The sequence below is a fragment of the Mustela nivalis genome (genome assembly GCF_964662115.1).
Source record: "Mustela nivalis genome assembly, chromosome: 1".
NCBI classification, from domain to species: Eukaryota; Metazoa; Chordata; class Mammalia; order Carnivora; family Mustelidae; genus Mustela; species Mustela nivalis.
The window spans coordinates 5,875,998-5,886,946 of record NC_139020.1 but is presented as its reverse complement, the minus strand read 5'-3'; the positions used below and the strand labels follow the sequence as shown (position 1 = coordinate 5,886,946).

At 46.4% G+C, this 10,949-nt stretch overlaps 1 protein-coding gene across 2 annotated transcripts; it reads right to left on the bottom strand.

The window, feature by feature from the left end:
* Nucleotides 1-312: 312 nt before the first annotated feature.
* Nucleotides 313-6,640, bottom strand: HMGN1 (high mobility group nucleosome binding domain 1). 2 transcript variants are annotated; one of them, XM_082748377.1, is made up of 6 exons: nucleotides 6,436-6,640; nucleotides 6,060-6,092; nucleotides 5,942-5,971; nucleotides 5,810-5,860; nucleotides 2,612-2,740; nucleotides 313-1,175 (listed from the first exon to the last, which is right to left on the bottom strand). In XM_082748377.1, exons 1-6 carry the CDS (start codon nucleotides 6,448-6,450, stop codon nucleotides 1,128-1,130), a joined length of 306 nt encoding a protein of 101 aa, XP_082604503.1. In that variant the 5' UTR covers nucleotides 6,451-6,640; the 3' UTR covers nucleotides 313-1,127. The 2 variants fall into 2 exon arrangements, with proteins under 2 accessions (XP_082604503.1, XP_082604504.1); XM_082748378.1 differs by having other exon boundaries at nucleotides 313-1,177; nucleotides 2,617-2,740; nucleotides 6,436-6,603.
* Nucleotides 6,641-10,949: the final 4,309 nt, after the last annotated feature.

The following is a 10,949-nucleotide window of genomic DNA, read 5'->3' as shown; positions in this document are numbered from 1 at the left end:
AACCATGGCCTGGTGCTTCCTCTGGCCCTGAGTTTGCATTTGCCCTATCAGTGCAGGTGGCCACCACCACCTCTGACGACTATTTAGATGGCAAAATGGAAGTACGGTATGTATGAAAATCTCAAAAGGAATATGTAAACACAAACCACACTAGATGTAGTTTTGGCTTATTCAGTAGTTGTAACACTGTTCAAGTATTAAAAAAAAAAGTGAATATTCCACTTTCAGATTTTAAGAGAACTCTGGGAAAACAAATGTGGTTATTCTTTTAATGAAATTTAAGCCAGAACTTGATCTATGTGCTTCACAAAATTTTTTCATAACTGAGTTTTTATTGGTTGTTCTGAGAATCAGTACAGACATTTCAATTTGTACACAATTCCTAACGTACGTACCAAAAATCTAAAAAAAAGAAAATCACGTAGTTGTGATTCTTTTCTAAAAGTTATTCCAGTGACCTTCCAGCTTAAAATTTGGAGACAATTTTTCCTTAACAGTGTATCAAGTACCAACAGATTCAAATGCTGATACACTGTTAACAGTGTTAAGTCCCATTCATTCACAATTTAATATCATATACACTACATACTCAAATTTTCAATCTTGCACAGCACATTAACAGAGTTACTAGGAAAACTGAACTACCACAACCAAGATGTTACAGAGCGCACAAGAATTCTGACAGGGAGAGCCAAGATCTAGGAGTGGTTTTCTTTAGGCAACAATTCTACCAAAACAACATGGGAAAAGGAGTAATTTAAAATATTCAAGACATATTAAATGCACAACTGACTCCAAATTGCCATTTAGTATGCTTGGTATTACAGGATATAAAAACTACCCCATCTATGGAATGTTGAGCTGACACCCAAGACAATCAAAGCCTCCCACATTCAATATCCCACTATTTTCTGGTTGTACCAAAAAATAAACAACCAGCAAATGATTTCACCTCTTAAAAAAAAGCATTTACACTTAAAAAATGGGATGAGGTGGGATTCCCTCCTTCTTAAAAATGTTTCTAGAGCTACTAAAAAACTTGCATTTACAAAATAGTTGATAAAAATATTCCTCTGGATTGTACAAGAAGGGAGACAGGGACCACTGATAAGACATGTTATGTGATACTAATCAGACTTGGCTTCTTTCTCTCCTGCTTCATCCGATGCTGGACTCTGCAAATCAAAGAAAAAGAAATAATCAAATACTTGATTACTTTGTCATTGTTATTATCTTTGAGAGCTTTAACATTTAACACAACATAGTCTTACTTATATAGTATTATTAGGTCTTGAAAATACAGGTGATCCTCATTCTATGTAGAATCTGTATTGGCAAATTTGCCTATTCACTAAAATTTATTTGTAAACGCCAAAATCAATTCTCCCGGCACTTCCTTGGACTTAAAGCATTTTTTCCTGAGTTCCTCAGCATGTACACTCCCAGCTGGGGTGGCTGTTTTAGTCCTGAACTTGTGCCTTTTTTGTAGTTTAGTACCACACATTTCACATCTTTTTTGTGCTTCTTAATGATGCTGACTAGACAAGTATAACACGGTCTACTAAGTGCAAGAAAGTTGTGGTGTCCCTAGTGGAGAAAATACACGTGTTGCAGAGCTTCATTTAGGCACAAGTTACATTGCCACAAAAATCTAACCCTTTATTTCCTCCATGTACAACTGTTCAGTACTTACACCTTCTAGAACACAATCACCATGAATAATAGGAGTGTGAGAATGTGTATTAGAAGGTCAAATTCTACCCTAATAACTAAGATTAGTAATCTCATCTTAATATCACATAATATATGGTATATGGTTAGAACTACCAATTTAAAATAAATTTTGGTTAAACTCCACAAGTTAGAAATAAGTACTTGGTTGCTTTAAGATTTGATCTATAAATACAAAAGTTTTAAAAATACTCTGATTTATTTCTTTCCAGATTTAACCATTATAAGATTAAAAAAAAAAAAGGCCTATGAAAACTTATTTATCAAAATGTGTAGCCTACTTGTTTAAGATCGTGTCTTCTTTTCACAACTTAAAAGGATAAAAAGATTAAAGACATCAAGTCTTTTTATTTACTTGGTCTAAGTTATTTAGTCCTAAAACAGCCACTTTAAGAAAACTGGACTTCCTTATAAAAAATGAAATGGAAAAAGTCCACCAAATAAGGAATGGATTCAAAACATTTCTGAATATCCAGATAAGCAATATTACAGCAGTTCTACAGGTCACACACACACAAAGCCCGTTTCTTTAAACAAGTACTGAGGTTCTAAGTCAAAGAAGAAAAAGTAATAGATCACTTAGCAAATTAAATCCTTTTGAAAATCCACACAAGTAATATTAATGAACCCTGTGTAAACATGCACAGTCGATCTGTTACTGGTGAAATTCTAAACATATTAAAATTTCTTGTTCATTTAAAGAAGCAGCAATCAACATATACATTTCCAAATATGATCTAATCCTTAAAACCACCTCTCTATTCACCTGGGAGTTGCTGTACAAACTTTGATGAACAAAGACTGTCTTAATCTGCTCTATAAAGATATGTAACTTATTATCTACTGTTCAGAGTCCAAATCAGTAACACACACTTCTGACCTCCTCATTTTTAGTTTCTCCGTTTTCTGCAGGTAAGTCTTCTTTTGCTTCTTGGTTAGCCACTTCAGCCTGTTTTCCCTTTGCTCCTCTTTTCCCCTTTGTTTGCACTTTTTTGTCTGAAGATTTATCCTAGGATACAGTTAAGAGAGTATTTTAAGCATCAACTCAGCACTTAGTTTTCTCACTTGCTAGTGTCCCCAACAGCTGCCATGTTAACGCTAGCTTGCATAGCAGCCCGAGTCACAGGACACCTCTTTTCCAGAGACACCTGAAAGTCCATCCCCACTAGTCAGGATGACAGCACAACGCTAACGGTACTGTTAACAGTACTCGCACTATCAAGCCTCATTAGACTTACCTTGAGTAAACCTAAAGCCAGAGACACACTCCTCCTCCCACCTGCTCAATCACCCACTCCTCTCTCAAGTTGCACATGACGGAACCAATGAGGGGGAAGAGTAGTTGGAGGAAATCTCTTTCCACTGTAACCCTACCTGTCCCCAAAGTTCTCGTAAGCCTGAATAAAAATCAAATTGTCAAATAATCACTGTCCTGACAAGACATTCACCCTCACAGTGAGACCATTCACCTGAAAACAGCACCATGTGGAATGGTCAGGTTGACTATCCTGCTACAGCTAATCCCTTGATATCATGTAATGAAGAGCTAAAAGGATCAATTTTGAGTTTATCATTTTCATTTACATGTTGGAAGACTCTGAAAAGCACACATATTAGTATGATAATAAAAGACTTCCAAAATTTAAGCCACAGTTAAGCACCATTAGGAATGTTTTTGGATACTATCCATCAATGGTGAAGAAGTTTAAACATTTAACATTTGTTTCTCGTAAATAAAGAATACAGCCACAGCTAAATGAAGTCAGGTCACCAGTAAGTTCCATCAAAGACCCTTATCAGTACTGACCAATACTTGAGTTAAACAGCCACAAAGACACGCAGGTAGACCTCATACTTTAATGCTAAGGGGGGAGGAGCGGCACAGTAATGTATTCTTGAACCAATGATGGCTGTCCATATACAAAAACATGACAGCTACTAATAATACACCATCTTTATAATGAATCATAATTATTATTTTTTAGTGAGCTCTACAGCTAACGTGGGGCTCAAATTTACAACCCCGAGATCGAGGGTTGCATGCTTTACTGAGCCAGAATAACAACTACAAATTACAAAAACAAACATATCTGGGATAACACTCCTCACACAATGGGATTTATGAAATGTCACAATCACCTCTGTAGATGTTCTTCTATAATCAGATTTCTTCAAATTTCTGATTAGTTTTCTACCCACTATGGGGATAGCATAAAAATGTAAATCCTTAAATATGAAAACAAAATACGCAACAACCTGGGCGAAGTAATACCACTTTTAATAACAGAAACGATAAATGAAAAAAAGTAAATCCATGTTTTCCCAACATGTGTGTATTTCAGTCCCAAAATACTACTAAGGAAATTATACAAGTCATAATCTCATAGTGGTGTATATATATACTTTGAATACAGCGCATCTACACCGTAATCAATAAATATCAAAAATTTACTTTCCATTAAGGCTTTAAATCAGGTTGGTTATGAAGGGTGGACTACAGAAACTCAGGTAAAACAAAGCTCCCACTCCACAACTTCCCTTTGGCAACACTGAGTTGACAAATTTGTTCCTCAAGGAACACTGACATGTAGACTTACCTGCTGACCTCTCAGAAAAAGAAATGTGTCGATTATACCTGATCCCAAACCCAACGGAGGATAAAATCACAGTATTTTCGGGTGCCTGGGTGGCTCAGTGGGTTAAGCCGCTGCCTTCGGCTCAGGTCATGATCTCAGAGTCCTGGGATCGAGTCCCACATCGGGCTCTCTGCTCAGCAGGGAGCCTGCTTCCTCCTCTCTCTCTGCCTGCCTCTCTGCCTACTTGTAATCTCTCTCTGTCAAATAAATAAATAAATCTTAAAAAAAAAAAAATCACAGTATTTTCATTACAAAAAGTTTTCGGGACAAATCAAAATATAGGAAGTGGTAAATAAGGAAGAAAATTGGGAAGCAGGCACAGTACTTCATCCAATGGTTTTATTACACCCCTCCCCCCAAAAGATGGGTAATAACAGTACATAGTTCATTCCATCATTATGCAACAAGATATGCAATTTTTTTGGCCTCCATGAAAAGTTCCTGTTTTACTCTTAACTCTTTATCTTTTGTTGTGAGAAGTTAACATACTACCCTATACCTTTGAATACGTTAAAAAAAAAACAAACAAAAAAACTTTCTCCTTAAAAAAAAAAAAAAAACCTACCAACCTTTGAAGAGTTTGACATTCATTGCTGCATGTTTAAAACAAATAACTGGAAACAAGGTCTTTGATTCTGCAGCGCTAAGCTCTACCTGTACTTTCAGAGACGGGGTCGAACACCAAACGCTCATTCAAGTTTTAGGTGCGCAGAAATTAATCACACCCCGAATTTCCCCCTGAAAACCGTGAGAGCTTTGCAGAGAACGGTTTCAGGGCTACACCCCAAGGATCAGAATTACCGTGGTTTACATACACTTCGCTTTCCCAACAAGTTTTCAAGCATTACACGTAAGCAAGAACAACTTCGTGTCGGAGACCTTCGATGCGGACCGCGCGATGTGAATCTGTTCCAGGGAAACAACTCTAACGGCGTTTAGGGTTAACTCCGAGTTCCCTGGGATGCGGCGAGGGACAGCGTTTCTGTCTTGTCCTGTTGCGCGCAGTCACAGGACACACCGACCCGGCACCTGCCCCAGTGCGCCCTCCGAGGAGAGCGCCCTCCGCAGAACCCGCACAGCGGAGCGGCCTCGCGGGCAGCGCGGAGACCCGGCACCAGGACACACCCACCCGGGAAGCCCTCCCCGGGCCGCGCACGCGAGCCCCGGCGGCTCCGGCCGCGACCCACGCTGTCCCGCACGCCCCCGAGCACCGCATCCATTCCCACCGCTCGTCTACGCGGGCCGCACACCGAAGTCGGTCACGCGCGGCTGCGGGCCCGCATCCGAACAGGAAACCAGGAGACCCTCGCACGTTTCAGGCGAGGCCATCGGACCCAGAGCTTGGGGTCGAGACCTGGGACGCGGCTCTCCAGGCGGAAAGAGCCCGCGCGGGGGTCCGACGGCCCCGCAGCACGCCCCGCACGCCCGAGCGCGGAGCCTACCTTTGCTGCCGCCTTCTTGGGCTTCGCTTCCACTTTCGCGGGCGCGGGCTTCTGAAAGGCAAGGGCAGCGCTGAGCGTCCGGCGGGCACGGCCGCGCGGAGGGGACGGGGGTGCGGGGCTCGCGCTACTTACCGCGGACAGCCGCGCCGACCTCCTCTTGGGCTTTAGGGGAGAGAAGGAGAAAGAGCGACGCGTGAGGGGCGAAGCGCCCCGGGACACCCCCCCCCCCGGCGGCGGCGCGGGCTCTTACCTCCTCCTTCGCCGCGCCCTCGGCGGAGCTCACCTGCGGACGGAAGCACAGCGCGAGTGGCCGCGGCCCGCAGACAAAAGTGCCCGCGCGCCCCGCGCCCGCCCGCCCGCCCGCCAGAACAATGCCCGGCCGCGTGACGTCACGGCTTCCCGCCGCCGCGTTCGAATCGCCCACCCGGCTCCTCGGCCGCCGAACGTTCCAGAACGCCGCGCCCGGCCCGCCGCGGGCGCGCAGCCCCGCCCTCCCGCCCGGCCGCTGCGGGTCCCGGGGCGCCTGGTCCGGCCCTGCGCCGCCGTCAGCGCGGCGGGACTCAGGCCTCGCGGGGCGGCCGCGGCGGGCCGGGCGGCGGAGGGCGCGCGTGCGGGCCGCGGCTCACCTTCCTCTTGGGCATCGTGGCGGCGGGGCGGGCGCGTGCCGGGTGCCTGCGGGCCGCGGCGCGCCGAGAGCCTTCGCGAAGCTGGGCTGCCTGGCCGCTGCCGCTCCTCCCGCCGCCCGAGCTGCTGCGACCCGCCGCGGGGGCGGTGGGAAAACCGGATGGAACCGGATTGGGAGCCCGCCCCCTCCTCCCCCCTCGTCCCCCGGCCGCGAGCTCCCCCTCCCCGCCGGCCGGGCCGCCCCCCGCCCCCCGCCCCCGCCCATTGGCTCTGGGGCCCACCGCGCCGCGGCCCGCGCCCGGAATAGGTGATGCGGGCCGTCACTCGACCACTGCGCCCCGCCCCCGCTCCCGGCGCCCCCTCCCCCGCCCGCCGTCTCGCGGGGCCCCAGACCCAGGCGAGGGGGCGGGGCCCCAGAGGCCACTCTCACCTCTCCGTAGTTTGTTTGAAGCCGAGCCGCAAAGTGCGGTCTGCGCGCCGATTGGCGGAGTCCCGCCACGTGGTAGCCGGCTGACCCCACCCACAACCTCCCTGGCTACCTGGGCGTCCCGAGCGCCCAGAGAGCCTCAGGGACGGAGTTCTTCCCTTCTGGAGTGAGTTGGGGTGGGACATTTATAGTTGCCGTAATAAACGGGGAAGGGAGAGACAATGGATTCAAGTACGAGCCAACTGCTCCCTTCTCAAGCAGCAAGAAAGTCTATATCTATGAGCCCCAGCTTCGCAGGCCTTCGGGAAGCGGATCCCTGTGCGCAGGCGCCAGAGGGGAGGTCGTGGGAAGGAAAGCTAGCGCGCGGGCTCAGCGCCGGGAGCTACTGCGCAGGCGCGGATCTTTGCGACGTTCCTGGGCTCGCGGCTGTCTTGACTCTGCTCTAGGCTGCGTGGCTGCTGTGCGTCGCTCTTTCTGTGTCGCCGCCTCTAAATGTTCTGTTTAGGGTCGGATCCCTAACGTCCGTCCCCAGGACGTGTCCTTTCGCAGACCCCTGGGCGGGCTGATCTCTCCTGCGTTGAAGTGAAGCGGGAAGCACCCCCACCCGCCCCAATCCGTTTTTGCTCACCTAAAGCCCCTTTTTATTTTTTGTTATTTTTTAAAGATTTTATGTATTTATTTGACAGAAATCACAAGTAGGCAGAGAGCGAGGGGGGGACGCCAGCTCCCCGCTGAGCAGAGAGCCTGATGGGGGGTTCGATCCCAGGACCCTGGGATCATGACCTGAGCGAAAGCAGAGGGTTTAATCCACTGAGACACCCAGGCGCCCCCTAAGCCCCTTTTTAAAGTGGAAAAAGGGCCTCAGGCTTGGGGGGGGGGGGCGAAGGTGAGCAAGGAACCGGAACTAGGGAGATCGCACGTTATCCAGTTTCTTTACTGAAGAAGAAAATCACGTTTAAAGGGACGAGTTGTGTGAACTTACAGGTTTTTAATCAAAATTGTCAGCTGGGATTCTTGGAAAGAAGGAAACGTTGGAATGCTTTGCGTCCCAAAGCTAGGGAACAGATCAAGTGTCCCTTATATGAGAGCCCGGATAAACTGTGGAGACTTCGGATATGTGATAGTGAGCTACGACAAAGAAGGATGAGGCAGCTCTTCACTGAGGAAGTGAATTTCGAAGACCGCGGGTCAGGTGTTGCACCTCCCCATCTCAATAACTAGCGTCTTCCCGGCTCATTCATGCCAGTCTGACGTCCTAGAGTGGCTAATAAAGCCCGCTGCAATTTGGCCCAGCTCAAAGATTTTCATCGATACTCCTCCTGCTTCACTACTTTCCGGTTCTCAACCAGGCCAGGCACACCCTGCTTCTCCGGGCATTTGCACCTGCTGTCCTTCTGCCTCAGACCAGTGTGGCTCTCTTCCTCCCTCGGGTCTTAGCACAGATATCACCCTCTCAGTGAGGCCTGTCCTGACCTTTCTGTGTAGCATGGCAAGTCCCTATCTCTGCCTTACTTTCTACATGGTGCCTACTGAAAACGTAGCTATATTGAGTATAAAGTTATACATTCCTTGTGTAACTCGGGAAGAATTCACAAGGAAGTGGTGGCAGGAGTTGCTTCTGTGGAGAACTACTGGGGGCGGGGGAAGATTAAAATTTATCCTTTTTTTTTTTTTTTATTGCCACACTCACCTGTGTTACCAAAAAAAAAAAAAAAAAATCAGAGTGACTGAGTTTTCGGCACATATGTTTAGGCCCTGGGGTAGAGAGACAGCAGACAGGACATGGATGGCAAGCCCTCTGGGTGGTAGTTTAGAGGAGAGACAAGGTACCCAAATTGTCCTAGCAAGGGAAAACGGGAAGCTACAGGCAGAGGGACAGCACAGACCAGGGCATGCAGAGGTACTAAAATGTGATAGTTTTCCAGGGCCTGCTAAATGGCAGTGATGGATAAATGGAGAATGAACAGTGACAAGAGGCAAAAAGAGAAAGGCAACCTGCAGAAAGCATTTGATGCCAGGCTAAAGGGATTCGGCCATTATTCAAGGAGACACTGCGAGGTCTTAAGAAGGGAATGATGGGCTGAGATCTGAAATTACCTTATAAAGAACTTTCTCCCATGACAATTAAAGACTTAGTGATCCAGAGGTGGCAAACTGGTAGCCTATGATGTTTTCTTTGGACCAGATTATTTTTTTAATTGGCCCATGTAAGCATATGGAACAACTGGAACTCAACAGGAAGCCACTTGGCATTTTTTAAGGTAAGCAAGTACTCTATGACTCAGTAATTCATTCCTAGAAATGTACCCAACTAAATTGTTTACATCTGTTCACCAGAAGACACAAAGTAGAGTATTCATAGCTGACCTATTTTCACAGGCCCCACCAGCAGCAACCTAAATGCCCATCCACAGGAGAGTGGGTGAATGAATGGAAGACTCAGCCACGACAAAGAACTATCTACAGTTACACACAGCACTGTGCGTGAATCTCACAAATACAGTGTGGAAAGCAAGATGCCAAATCCAAAAGAACACATAGTGCGATTCCATAGGCAGACAAACGAATCTAGTCCGTTAGAGGTCAGGATAGTAGTGCCTCTTTGGAGGTGGGGTAGGGAGCTGGTGACTGGGTGAGAGAGACTCGGGGGCTGGTCATGCTCTGTTTCTTGATCTGGATGTGAGTTGCACTGTTGTGTTCACGTTGTGAATATCTTTTTAAATCTTTTTGTTCTTTGTATACTTTCATTATCCATGCAAGTCCCTCTCTTATTTATTTTTATGTTTATTAAGACTTTACTTATTTATTTGAGAGAGAGAAGGAGGGAGGGAGAGGGAGAACAGAGCCTACACAGGGCTTGACTCCATGACATGAGCCAAAACCAAGAGTTGGACACTTAACCAACTGAGCCACCCAGGTGCCCCAACACTTTGTGAATATTAATTGAGTTGTGCACGTAGGCATACATTTCTGGATATGTATGAGCAATGAAATTTTCAATTTTTGTAAAGCAACATGTCAAAATCGGATGATTGCACGTACAGTCAGCTCCTTACCTTCTCCCAGGTTCCTTCGTGTGCACATCCCACACGCTTCACTTGACCTTGTAACTTGTAAACAGCCACTTCATCCAGTTTTCCAGGGTCCTAGGCCTGCCACATTTTCTCACCCATATTTTCTGCATAGCCTCTAAAGGCATTTCAATTTGTGATGCCTGTGTATAAACATGATAATTATAGACACCACTTTTTATATTTCCATATATTTTTGGAAGAAATATTTATGAGCTTCAAAATTCTAAGGGTAAAAGTTTATTTCCAGAGAAGTCCCTGTTCCACTTCTGCACTCCTATATACCTAGTTCTCCCATGGGAAAAAAAAAAATGCTGCTCTTTGTGTACCCTTCCAGAAATATTCTGTGCATACACAAGCAGGTGAATCTATTCTTTCTGTCCGTCTTGTTTTCTACTCTGATTGGCACCTTGCATTTTTCACTTAATGGAGTCTGTTTCCTATTGGCACTTAACAAATTCCTCCTCCTTTTTACCGCTAAATTGTATTCCACTGTATAGATGTACTGAACATTTTTACACCAATTCCCTATTGATTTGACTTTCAAGTCGTGTCCAGCCTTTTGCTCCTTCAAAGGATGCTGCAACATATAACCATGTACATATAGGTGCTTTTCCTATGAAACGCTTTTTGCTAATCCTAAACACATGCCCAACACAGGCACTAGAACTAGGCAGTGCTTGACCAAAGCTGGAATTGCTGCTGGATTGTCCAGACTGTTGAATAACCACATGGAGACAGCATTTTTTTTTAAAGATTTTATTTATTTATTTGACAGAGATCGCAAGTAGGCAGAGAGGCCGGCAGAGAGGAAGGGAAGCAGGCTCCCTGCTGAGCAGAGAGCCCCATGTGGGGCTCGATCCCAGGACCCTGGGATCATGACCTGAGCCGAAGGCAGAGGCTTTAATCCACTGAGCCACCCAGGCACCCCTGGAAACATCATTTTAAAAATTCCTCCAGAACCCTCAAGATCTTTGTATACACCTGCACAAGTATCCTCACCAGCACTCCACTCTGG